Consider the following 13,446-nt stretch of genomic DNA (forward strand, 5'->3'; position numbering starts at 1 on the left):
CAGTCTCATGGTGACCACCATTCTTTCATTGGTTGTACCACCAGGAACACCACCAGGTTCTCACAGTGAAGATTCAAGAAAAAATCCCCTCCTGTTTCAGGGGAGAGGAAAGGTATTTAAAAATATACCCAGTGCAATATCCATAACAAAGGATGCTCTCAAGAGAAAAGACTGCCAGAGCCTTCTCTGACCTGGGGTAAAGATGATTAGCCAACTTTAGCCCCCTCTAGCCTTCAGGTCTCACCTAGGAACACTTTTAAGGTCACAGCCTAGGGGCTTACAGGTCTCCAAGAATGAGCTTTAATGGTAAGATCCACTGTTTCCCCCTCAGCAACACTTCATTACCACAGCAATGGGGCTCCAGGGTGATAACAGTAGAGGAAAACCTAGAGAGCTGCAAGGCACCAAATCTATTCTAGGAGGGAAACTCAAAGAAAACAGGCAGCCAGCAATGAGGACCTGCCCATTCCAGCGGAAAATCCTTACAAGGAGCCTCTTAAAAAAATGTATCTTGTGTGGAAAACATGTAGATTAAAAGAATGTACAGTTTTTGTCCCAGCTTATTTCTCCATTTACTGGATGCATTTATGAAAGGCATAGGACTGGTCTTTGTGGGAAGAAACAGAAATCACAAAAGTGATTAGGAGAGCTCAAATCATGGGGTTTTTATGCCAGTTACATTACAAGGATCCTACATATCTCAAAGACCCTAACATTTGTAATATCAAGTACCAGTAGTAAATTATAGAAGTTTTATCATCAATAAACATATTTTACAATAAAGAGAAAGAGAGAGAGAGAGAGAGAGAGAGAGAGAGAGAGAGAGTGGGGGGGAGAGAGAAGCGCCTGGGTGGCTCAGTCTGTTAAGTGTCTGACTTCAGCTCAGGTCATGATCTCATGGTCTGCAGGTTCCAGCCCTGCATCAGGTTCCGTGCTGACAGCTCAGAGCCTGGTGCCTGCTTCAGATTCCATATCTCCTTCTCTCTCTGCCCCTCCCCAACTCATGCTTTGTCTCTCTGTGTCTCTGAAAAATGAATAAACCTAAAAAAAAATTTTTTTAAAGGAGGGGGAGAGAAAGGTTAAAAAAAAAAAAAAGAAGCAAAGAACAAGTTCACCAAATAGAATGGTACATACTAATCCAACTATATACATAATCACTTTAAATGAATGGTCTAAACATATTAATTAAAAGACAGAGACTATCAGAGTGGATAAAAAAACAAAAGACTCACCTAAATGTTTTCTATAAGAAACCCACTTTAAATATGAAGACAGGTTTAAACAGATAGGTTTAAATCAAAGGGATTGAGAAAGACACACTATACTAATGCTAACCCAAAGAAAGCTAGAGTAACTGTGAATTTAAAAGAAGCCTTCAGAACAACAACAACAAAATTTTTATTAGGGATAAAAAGAGACATTACTTAGTGAAAAAGGGATCAATTATTCAAGAAGACCTAAAAATCCTCAACTTGTATGCACCTGACAACAGAATGTCAAAATACATGAGGCGAAAACTGAAAGAACTACAAGGACAAATAGACAAATCTGCAATTATAGTTGGAGATTTTAACACTCATCTTTCATTAATTGATAGACCAGCAAGCAGAAAAGCAGTAAGAAAATAGTTGAAAGGAATAGCACCACCAATCATCTGGACTGAATTAATTAATAGGATACTTTATCCAACAGCAGAATATACATTATTCTCAAGTTCATATGGAACACTCACCAAGATAAATCACATTCTAGCTCATAGACTACATCTTTAAACATTTTAAAGAATAGAAATAATGCAGGGTATATTCTCAGACCACAATGGAGCTATCTAGATATAAATAAGCAGAAGGATGGCTGCAAAAATTCCAAATTACTTGGAGAATAAATCATTTCTATTCTAAATAATATATGGGTCAAAGAAAAAGTCTCAAGAGAAATTTTAAAATATTTTGAACCAAATGAAATTAAAACGAAAATCCTACTTATGAAAATTTGCAGGTGCTACAAAAGAAATGCCTAGAGTGGAGTGTATAATATTGAATACATATTTTAGAAAAGAGGAGAAACATAATATCAACTATCTTAATTAATAAGCTTCCACCTTCAGAAGCTAGAGGAAGAAGAGCAGTTCAGCCTAAAACAAGCAGAAGAAAAGAAATATCAAAATTTAAAGCAGAAAACAATGAAACTGAAAACAGGAAATCAATGGAGAAAATCAATGAAACCAAAAACTATGGCTTTGAAATGATTACTAAAATGATAAGCTTCTAGGTTGACTAAGAACAAAACAGAGAAGACATAAAGTACTAATATCATAAATGAAAGAGGGATCACTACTGATGCCATGAACAGACGGATAATAAAGGAACATTATGAGCACCATTATGCCCACATATATAATAACTTGAATAAAATGGACCAATTCCTTGAGAGACAAAAATTACCAAGATTCACACAAGAAAAAATAGATAATTTGAATTGGCCTGCATCTATTAGGGAAATTTAATCAATAATTAATAACCTCAGAAAAATAAAGCACTAGGCCCAAATGGTTTCAATGGTGAATTCTACCAAACATTTAAATTAATAATGATACCAATTTTTTACAATTTCTTCTAGCAATTAAAGTAGAGGCAACACATCCTAACTCATTCTATAAGCCCATTAATACAGTAATCCCAAAACCAGATGAAAACATTACAAGAAAGGAAAACTATAGACCAATATGTTTCAGTACACTAAATGCAAAAGTCCTCAACAAAATATTAGCAAATTGAGCCCAACAATGTATAAAAATAATTATACACCACAACTAAGTGGGATTTATTCCAGGTATTCAAGACTGTTTCATCATTCAAGTCAATTAATATAATCCATCACATCAACAGACTAAAGAAGAAAAATTACATGATCATATCAATTATGCAAAAAAAGGATTTGGCAAAATCCAACACCCATTCATGTTAAAAACTCTCAGGAAACTAGGATAAGGGAAACTTTCTCAACTTGAAAAAGAACATCTACAAAAAACTTACAGCTAACATCACACTTAATGGTGAGAAACTAAAGACAGGAAAAAAGCAGGGCTATCTCTTCTGACCACTCCTATTCAATATTGTGATGGAAGTCCTAGCTAGTATAATAGGGCAAGAGAAGAAAATAAAAGATCTACAGATTAAGAAGGAAGAAATAAAACTGTCTGTTCTCAGACACAAGGTTTATATAGAAAAATCCCCAACACTGGACCAAAAAAATATTTAAACCCTAGAACTAATAAGTGATTACAGCAGCAGCAGACTGCAGGATTCAAGGTTAATATATAAAAGTCAATGGCTTTCTGGAAAGAGCCCAAATGTCCATCAATGGATGAATGGATAAAGAAGATGTGGTATATATATACAATGGAGTATTACTCGGCAATCAAAAAGAATGAAATCTTGCCATTTGCAACTATGGGGATGGAACTGGAGGGTACTATGCTAAGTGAAATTAGAGAAAGACAAATATGATATGACTTCACTCATATGAGGACTTTAAGAGACAAAACAAATGAACCTAAGGGAAGGGAAACAAAAATAATATAAAAACAGGGAGGGGGACAAAGCATAAGAGACTCTTGAATATGGAGAATAAACAGAGGGTTACTGGAGGGGTTGTGGGAGGGGGGATGGGCTAAATGGGTAAGGGGCATTAAGGAATCGACTCCTGAAATCATTGTTGCACTATATGCTAACCAATTTGGATATAAATTAAAAAAAAAAAAAAAAAGCCAATGGCTTTCTAATACCCAAGCAATAAACAATTGGAATTTCAAATTAAAAACCCAATACCATTTATTTTTTTTTTTATTTTTTTTTCAACGTTTATTTATTTTTAAGACAGAGAGGGACAGAGCATGAACGGGGGAGGGGCAGAGAGAGAGGGAGACACAGAATCAGAAGCAGGGTCCAGGCTCTGAGCCACCAGCCCAGAGCCTGACGCGGGGCTCGAACTCACGGACTGCAAGATCGTGACCTGACTGAAGTCGGACGCTTAACCGACTGCGCCACCCAGGCGCCCCTAAAAACCCAATACCATTTAAATTAGTGCGCTGTCTGCCCCCTTAAAATTTCTTTAAACCTAAAAGAAATATTTAGGTTTAAACCTAACAAAATACGTACAGAATCTACATGAAGAAAACCAGAAAATTCTGATGAATGAAATAAAAAATCTAAATAAATGAAAGGATATTCTGTGTTCATGGAAAAGAAGAATCAATATTGTTAAGGTGTCAATTCTTCCCACCTTGATCTATAGATTCAATGTAATCAAAAGCCCAGAAAGTACTTTGTGGATTCTGACAAACTGACTCTCAAGTTTATAAGGATAGGCAAAAGGTCCAGAATAGCTAACACAATACTGAAAAGGAACAACAAAATTTGATGACTAACACAATCTTACTTAAAGACTTACTGTAAAACTACAATAATCTATAGAACATGGTATTGGTGAAAGAACAGACAAATAGACCAACAGAACAGAATAGAGAGCCCAGAAAAAGACCCACACAAATGTATTTAACTCATCTTTGACAAAGGAACAGAAGTAATTCAATGGAGAAAAGATAATCTTCAACAAATAGGCTGGAACAACTGGACATCATATGCACAAAGTCTGCACATGGAATCTAGACACGCATTTTATACTTTTCACAAAAATTAACTCAAAATGTATCATAGACCTAAACATAAAACTATAAAATGTCTAGAAAGATAACATAAAAGAAACTCTAGGCGGCCTTGAGTTTGGTGATATGCTTTTAGATACAATGCCGAAAGCATAATCCATGAAAGCAAAAAATCAGTAAGTTGGACTTTACTGAAATTTAGAACTTCTGCTCTGCAAAACACAGTTAAGAAAATGAAAAAACAGGCCATAGACTGGGAGAAAATATTTGCAAAACACATATCTGATAAAGGATTTGTATCTAAAATATACAGATGACTCAAAAAATAAATAAATAACATAACAGAGGATTCTTAAAACTCAACAACTGGGACACAAAGGACCCAACTGAAAAATGGTCAAAAGATCTAAACAAGTATCTTTCAAAAGAAGATATGCAGAGGACAAAAAAGCAAATAGAAAGATCCTCAACATCACATGTCATTAGGGAATTACAAATTAAAACAACAGAAGAGATATCACTACATACTTACTAGAATAGCTAAAATACAAAAAATTAACGATACCAAATGTTGATGAGGATATAGAACAACAGGAACTCTCATTCATGACTGGTAGAAATGCAAAATGATACAGTCACTCTGGAAGAACTGGCAGTTTCTTACAAGTTTAAACATCGTCTTAACATATGATCCAGCAATCACACTCTTGGGTATTAACCCAATTGAGATGAAAAATTATGTCTACACAAAAACCTGCACCTGATTGTTTATGGCAGCTTTATTCCTAATTGCCCAAAACTGGAAACAATCAAGATATTTTTCAATAGGTGAATGGATAAACAAACTATGGCACATCCATACAATGGAATATTATTCAGTGATAAAAATAAATGAGCTATCAGGCCACCAAAATAACAAACAACAACAAAAAAAGACATGGAGGAATCTTGAATGTATATTGCTATGTGAAGGAAGCCCATCTGAAAAGGCTTCATACTGATCATTCCAATTCAATTATATAATATTGTAGAAAAGGCAAAACTATGGGGACAGTAAAAAGATTAGTGGTGTAAGAGGCCCAGGGGGAGGGGCAAATAGGTGAAGCAGAGGCAGTGAAAACTATTCTGTGATACTGCAACATATGTGTCAAACTCACAGAACTAGAAACACACAGAGTGAATCTTAACGTATGCAAATTTTAAATAAACCATTTAAAAGTTCAAGGAATCCCCCAAAAGAGAGAAGGTACACTGTAACAACAAATCTAAGTGTACTACAAATGTACGAAAGAGCCTCGCTGCAAGGGACAGAAGAAAGGTGCTGACCTATGGAACTTCTGAAATAAATGGAGTCTACAAGAACAAAGGCAAGATGAATTGCAAGTACTATACCCTGGGTGATAATGTTGTTTCTCATGGGGGTACAAGTTAACAATTCTGATATGGCTGTAGACGTATACTAGAATTAAACAATTAAGTAAATAGACGAGAGGACGATGGGAGCCAGGTTTCTTACTGCTGGAGTGGGTTTCACAAATATGCAAAAGAAGGAGGCTAGAATGATTCATAGGGTAATAGATTAAAGTTAGGGACATCATTAAGAACTACTATATTAAAATAAATATAGACACAGAGGTTAAAAATAGAAATTCTTACAGATTTTTGTATATACACAGATTAGTATACATACACATATTTATTTGCTCTGTCAGTTCAGAGGGCCCAGAAGCAATGATATCCCAGTGGGGACAAGCACATCTAGTGCCCGCATTTTGGTTTCTAACATATTTTCCAATCGAAAGAACCAGAGAGAATTCCTTGAATAATTGGCTGATTCTAGGAATGGGACAAGAAATACACAAGATGATCCTGGAGCATCTTCTAGTGCCAGAAAGTAAGGAAGTGCTTAGATCAGAACAAAACCCCACAATGATGAGAGTATGTCAAAGAGACACAAGAGTCAACTGAAAATGATCCCAATGGCCAAAGCAGGAACAATTTGAGCAATAAAATAAAGTTGTATGAAATTATAACCTAAGGTACAAAATAAATATCCTGAGTCCAAACTGACATCAATAAATTTAGATTAATAAGTGAGGGAGAAGAGAGAAATCTCTTGTGCAGAAGAATCCCAAATAAATTATGTAACTACTCCACTCTAAAGGAGGGGGAGCATAATTTACCACAGCTTAAATGTGCGCTGCCTAGAGTGACTTCCTTTCAAAGACTATAAGATGACAAAGAGGAGAGGAGAGTATATTTATAGGGGAAAAACCAGACAAATACTAAAGCGAGATGATTAAGGTCAACACCAAGAGTCATAAATCATTCAAAAAAATGGGATGGGATGAAAATCGCGCTTTACCTCTGTGATCTTCCTCCCCCAAAACCATAACTCCAGTGAATTATGAGAAAAATAGCAGGGAAATGCCAATAGAGCGGCATCCTATGATATACCTGACCATTACTCCTCTGAATATCAAGGTTGCCAAAACAAGGAAAAGTCTGTGAAACTGAGAAACTGTGACAGTAAAGAGGAGCCTAAGGACACATAACAACTAAATGTATTGTGGTATTTTGGATGGGATCCTGGAACAGAAAAAAAGACATCAGATTAAAAGTTAAGGAAATCTGAATAAACTATGGACTTTAATTAATAATAATAATTATCGGGGCGCCTGGGTGGCGCAGTCGGTTAAGCGTCCGACTTCAGCCAGGTCACGATCTCGCGGTCCGTGAGTTCGAGCCCCGCGTCAGGCTCTGGGCTGATGGCTCGGAGCCTGGAGCCTGTTTCTGATTCTGTGTCTCCCTCTCTCTCTGCCCCTCCCCCGTTCATGCTCTGTCTCTCTCTGTCCCAAAAAAAATAAAAAAATAAAAAATAAATTAAAAAAAAAAGTTGAAAAAAATAATAATAATAATTATCAATATTGGCTCATTATTTGTAACAAATATACCATACTAATGCAAGATGTTAATAATAGGGAAAGTGGTGTGCAGAGATGGGAGTGATATGAAAACTCTGTACTATCTTTGCAATTTTTCTGTCAATCTAAAGCTATTCTAACAAATAAAACCTATTAATTTTTTAAATGCTTTTATTTTAAGCTTTCTGTCAGTTGCAGAGGAAATGAATCCTAACTTAACATTCTCATCCCCCAAACTAATATGTACAAAATATTAAAAGTCTTAGTACAATTTTGGGAAGGCTCATAGACACTGTCCCCCTTTTATAGGCTGAATTGTGGCCTCTCAAAATTCATACGCTGAAGTCCTAACCCCAGTGCCTCGGACTGTGACTATATTTGGAAATAGGGTCTTTATCTAGGTAACTCAGTTACAATGAGATCATTAGGTTGGGCCCTAGACTAATATGACCAATGCACTTGCAAGAAGGAAAGAGTAGGACACACATGCACAGAGAGAAGAATACTGAAGACACAGGGAGAAGATGGCCATTTACAAGCCAAGCAAAAAGCCCTCAGAAAAAAACAACCCCACGGATACCTTCATTTCAGACTGCTAGACTCCAGGGTTGTGAGAAAATAAATTTCTGTCATTTAAGCCACCTGTCAGTGGTATTTTGTTACGGCAAACCCCAGCAAACAAATACACCCCCCAAAGCTCATCTACATATGATCAGACCAATCATAACAGAGGAGAGCTCAAAGAGGTGTTTGGTGGACAGTGTGGCTGTTGCTGCAAGTCTTCACTGGGCACCTACCTCACACCAGCACCCAGCTGGGCATGTTCATGCATTATGTTATGTAATTCTCAGAACATCATGAGACAGGTGTGATTTATCACCCCATTTTGTGCAGGGGAAAATTCAGGTCCAAAAATGTTAAGTGGCTGGCCCAATCACCCAGTTTGGAAGCAGCAAAGCTAAAACAGGATTCAGGGGCGCCTGGGTGGCTCAGTCGGTTGAGCGGCCGACTTCGGCTCAGGTCATGATCTCGCGGTCCGTGAGTTCAAGCCCCACATCGGGCTCTGTGTTGACAGCTCAGAGCCTGGAGCCTGTTTCGGATTCTCTCTCCCTCTCTCTGACCCTCCCCCGTTCATGCTCTGTCTCTCTCTGTCTCAAAAATAAATAAACGTTAAAAAAAAATAATAAAACAGGATTCAGATCTATGGAACCCAGCATCTCACTCCTTTCCCGGCTACCTTTCAGAGACACCTCTGCAGTAAACACTCACCATCCATACACTAAGTAAATTATATCATAACTTATATAGCTGTCTTTCACTGAGCACTTACAGTGGGCCATACATTATACTAAGCATGTTACCTGAATTTTTTCATAGACTCTTCCCCACAATAAACCTCCTAGGCAGGTACTATTACATTTGTTCAGAAAGTGGTTCTATGTGATTAATAGAGGTTCTATGTGATTAGTAACTTGCCCAACACTGTTCGGCTGTCAAACCCATCTGTCTGACTCATAGGCATGTTCTAAACCTCTGCTCCATCTGGCCCAGTCACAACTCTACCCCAAGACTCAGTACCACGGAAACCACAGGGCCCTGCCCCCAGGGAACTCACCCACAACCTCCAGCTTGACTTGTCCCACTGCTTTGTGAGGGGTGATCACCACCTCACATCGGTACTCTCCTGCTTCCCTCAGCTGGATCCCTGGCAGCTGCAGTGAGGCATTCCCACTCTCCAAACTCTTAAGAGGCACCATGGCTCCAGGTCGACCTGTCATTTGTTGGCCTCCAAAAAACTCAAATAGCTTAACTTCTGTTGCAGACTCTGGATTCTTCCAAAACCAGGTGACACCCATAATGGTTATGTTTGGGGAGGGGTCACCATAGACTTGGCAGAAAATAGTGGCATTGTCATTCAGCAGCACAGTCTGAGTTGTCCCTGCCATCTTCACTTGCAAGAAACCTGTGGCAATAAGAGAATTCAGTTATGGGAGACTGTTGGAAAAAAACATAGGCCTGATACTCTCAAACACTACCACATAAATGGAAACAAATCCCTTTTTTTTGTGAGGGGAAGGGGGTGTTTCAGGTACAGACGCTCTTAGTTCACGGCCCTGAATTAACCCACGTAAGAGTGTTCAACTTTGTTCTTCTTTTTCAAGATTGTTTTCAATATTCTATGTCCCTTGCAATTTCAGAGGAATTTTAGAATCAGTTTATCAATTTCTACAAAGAACTCAGCCGAGATTCTAACATGAATTGCACTGAATGTGTAGCAATTTGGGGAGTACTACCATCTTAATAAGGTTGTCTTCCAATCCATAAATGTGTTTTGGGGATGTACTATGGAATGAATGTTTGTGTCCCTCCAAATTTCACACAATTGAAGCCTAACCCCCAGTGTGATGGTACTTGGAGGTGGGGCCTTTGGGAGGTGATTAGGTCACAAAGGTGAAGCCCTTGTAAATGGGATTAGTGTCCTAATAAGAGACAGGCAGAGAGATCTCTTTCTCAGCACCAGGGGATAAAGTAAGAAGGTATTCCTCTACAAGTCAGGAAGAGGTCCCTCACCAGGACCCAATTCAGTCAGCACCTAGATGGTGGACTTCCCAGCCTCCAGAACTGTGAGAAATAAATCTCTGTTGTTTAAGCCACTTAGTCTAAGGTATTTGTTAGGCGGCCTAAAAAAACTTAGGATGGGATAATTTTTCCATTTCACTTTAGATCTTCTTTAAAATTTTTCAACAGCAAATATTCCTGCTGTTCTCATTTTGTAAATAATCAAGACAGACTAAACATTTGCTATATTAAGATCATGCATGTCTCCCCAAACTTAGTTCTTTCCCTGGATCTGGTTTTATCAATGCTGGTGATTCATATGATGCATCTTATGTGGGAAATATCTGTAAGTCTAGGTATCCTTGAGAAATGATAGCAAAGCTAGTGTAATCACTTTTAAAGATAACAATTGATAATTTGATGATTTGCCATTTGCAATGCCAGTTGCCATTAAATGAATTATAAAACTAAAAAAACATAAGTTTTCAGAGTAAAAGTTTTGTGCTCCTTTTGTTAAACTTATTCCTAAGTATTTTATTCTTTCTGATGGATTCATAAGTAGAACTTTTCTCTTAATTTTATTTTTGGATTGCTCATTGCAAGTATATAGAAATACTATTTATTATTTTTTATTTCCATCTCCCTCCCACAACAGGCACCCGTTCTAAGATGTTTAATGCTTACATTTTTGTTCTCTTTAAAACTGCCTTGTTTTGTTTCTCAAACTTATGAAAATGCTATGGAGTTACATGTTACTGTTTCTGCTTCTGGCACTGTTTCAAGATCCTCTCACTGCTATGTGTACGGCTAGTCCATTGGTTGAAGTTGTTGACAAGTTCTCTATATGCAAATCCACATTTGGCTCATGTACAGCCCCAAGGATGGACAGACACTCAGATGGTCTCCGAAATTCCCACATCCCTAACCATCCACCCACCACCACTTGGCACAGCCTGGCCTACTCTGGCCAGTCTAGTAAGCGTCAAGTGATATTTTACTGTGTTAACTTCTATTCTATGATTAGTAATTAGTTTAAACATCTCTTCATATGCCTTTCAGCCTTCTGGTGTCCTGTTCGATAATTAGACAGAAACATCCATCAGTGTCCCTCCCCCCCCCCCCAAAAAAAAGTAAAAGAGAAGGTTTGAGTATCACCACGAGGTTAAAACGTTCCCCTCACTCTCTGCAGACTTCAGCAACGTGAAGATGGCTCCCGGACAACACGTGGGATAAGAAAGTGGAGTGTTTTTTTGTCACTTCCTCCCCCTTTGCCTTCTCAGCTGTAGCAAAATGATGCAAGCGGCTCTGAAATTCACAGAGCATTCAGAGCATAGAATCAAAGGAGGCCCCCCTCCCCAGGTTTCTACAAGGGCCGACTCTGCACACAGTAGCCGACAGTACAGTAATGAATGAGTAAACGAACTCGAAACTTAGGAGGAGAGCTCCCGGAGCTCGTTAGAGCCCGGAGCCGCTGCCGATCTCGGACGGGACGGGACCGGACGGGACTCCTGCTGTCGCGGACCGGTGAGGGGGCTGCCGTGCGGCCAGCACCCCATCCTGCCTACGCATCCCCCCCCGCCGTCCCCCCCCCCCCCCCCCCCCCCCGCCTACCTCACACCCCCAGCCCCCCCCCCCCCTCCGGGCGCAGCGGGCCTACTTGCGCTGGGCGGTGAATGCCACAGGAACAGAAGTAGAGGCAGAGACACATGAAGGAGCAGGAGAGGCAGCTTGCAGCCCCACGACACACGGCCTTCCGACCCGTGAGCCATGTCCACTGCCACGCGCGATTTGGCTGCGCCCACTTGCTCAAAGGACCGGCCGGAGCCCCGGTCCGCCTCCTAAGCTGTCTGCAGAAGCTTCCCCTACGTAACTCAACCCGCCCTCAGCAACAGAGACACTGAGTGGGCGGGACTGCAGCCCGCCGCCCGCCCCCGGGGAGCCCGCGAGCCCGCAAGCCCGCGCAAGGGCTTAAGTAAAGGCGAGCCCGCACCTCCTAAGTCTATGAGTCCCTTCCGCTTGTCTGCGAAGTGGGTCTGGCTGGCTGCTCTCTTTACGTTGAACACTTGTAAGGAGCGATGTGCCCGGCTACAGCCCCGCCATGGCGCAGGAGAGCCGGGGGAACCCAGCCTTGGGCGGCAGAGGTTACCGCCTTGGGCGGGGAGGTGTCTTACGGCGGGGGCTTCAGGTCAGCCTCTGGTTCACTTTGTTTTGTTTCTGTTTTTTTTTGTTTTTTTTTTTTTTTTTTTTAATGTTTATTTGCTTTTGAGAAAGAGAGAGAAAAAACACAAACGGGGAGGGGCAGAGAGATAGGGAGACACAGATTCTGAAGCAGGCTCCAGGCGCCGAGCTGTCAGTGCAGAGCCCCTTGCAGGGGACTGGAACCCACCGACCATGAGACCATGACCTGAGCTGAAGTCCCAGGCTTCACGGACTGAGCCACCTCAGGAGCCCAGGTTCACTTTGTAAAGTGAAGCTGGGCGCCCCCTCCGTGTGGTGGAAGTTCACTAACGCAGTGCCAGAGTGTGGGTAGGTTGCCACAGGGTGACTGCCCTTACCATCCATAAAATAAACTTACATTACTTAAAAAAAAAAAAAAAAAAAAAAAGCTTAAGTTTCTTAAACTGAAAGCCAAATTTATATCCAACATCTGAAGGCAGCCCTTAATTTCCCATCCCCTTACTAACCAAAAAGTGGCTTCTGACTTTGTCCAGCAAAACCTGTTCATTCAGTGATCACTAAGTTTTACCACCTCCATACCAGTTTTTAAATCGGTTTTAACTACAAAGTTCAGAACACAAGTAGCAGTGCTATAGTAAGATGCCCAGCATCTTGCATTCCAGTAGTCTCACTGATCCTACCTAGTTTTTCCCTCACATCACTAAAAGTAATGTATGTAATCTATAGAAAATCACAGGCCGACCTGCACTCAACTGCCAGCTGCATCATCACTGATTGTGTGACAGTGGGCAAGTTACCTCGGTTTCCTCGTCCCTAAAAGTGAGATAGTAAAATCTTCCCTGCAGGGCTGTTGTAAGAATTACAGGATCAGGCAGGGTGTGAATGTAAGACTTAGTGGTACTGTCAGTAACTAAGTAGATATTTACATTCTCACTCACCTGCAGAACAGCATGCATAGTGAAAAGAGCACAGAACTGGGAGGTGAGCAGGGTGCCCACGGTGATACCAACTAGCTAAGTGAAGGTCACATTTTATGGGCCACAGTTTTAACAAGTAAGAGATCTACAAGGTTAGGTCCAGCTATGGAATTCTAAAATCCCAAATTACACCTTTTCTCAA

At 40.1% G+C, this 13,446-nt stretch overlaps 1 protein-coding gene and 1 non-coding gene across 2 annotated transcripts in view; one reads left to right on the top strand and one right to left on the bottom strand.

Moving 5' to 3' along the window:
* The window catches only part of NCR3LG1 (natural killer cell cytotoxicity receptor 3 ligand 1), a 17,983-nt gene extending 5,976 nt beyond the window's left edge, over positions 1 to 12,007 (bottom strand). Inside the window, exons 1-2 of the mRNA XM_040495702.1 lie at positions 11,807 to 12,007; positions 9,206 to 9,553 (exon numbers count right to left, since the gene is read on the bottom strand). Of these exons, the coding sequence (XP_040351636.1) occupies positions 9,206 to 9,553; positions 11,807 to 11,918 (460 nt within the window). The 5' untranslated portion in view covers positions 11,919 to 12,007. The remainder of the gene's footprint in view (positions 1 to 9,205; positions 9,554 to 11,806) is intronic.
* On the top strand, positions 10,336 to 10,468 carry LOC121043995 (small nucleolar RNA SNORA72). The gene has a single exon (XR_005797054.1). It is a non-coding gene; the product is annotated as a small nucleolar RNA SNORA72 (small nucleolar RNA).
* Positions 12,008 to 13,446: the final 1,439 nt, after the last annotated feature.

This window comes from Herpailurus yagouaroundi, unplaced genomic scaffold (assembly GCF_014898765.1).
Source record: "Herpailurus yagouaroundi ecotype Mexico unplaced genomic scaffold, PumYag 187, whole genome shotgun sequence".
NCBI classification, from domain to species: Eukaryota; Metazoa; Chordata; class Mammalia; order Carnivora; family Felidae; genus Herpailurus; species Herpailurus yagouaroundi.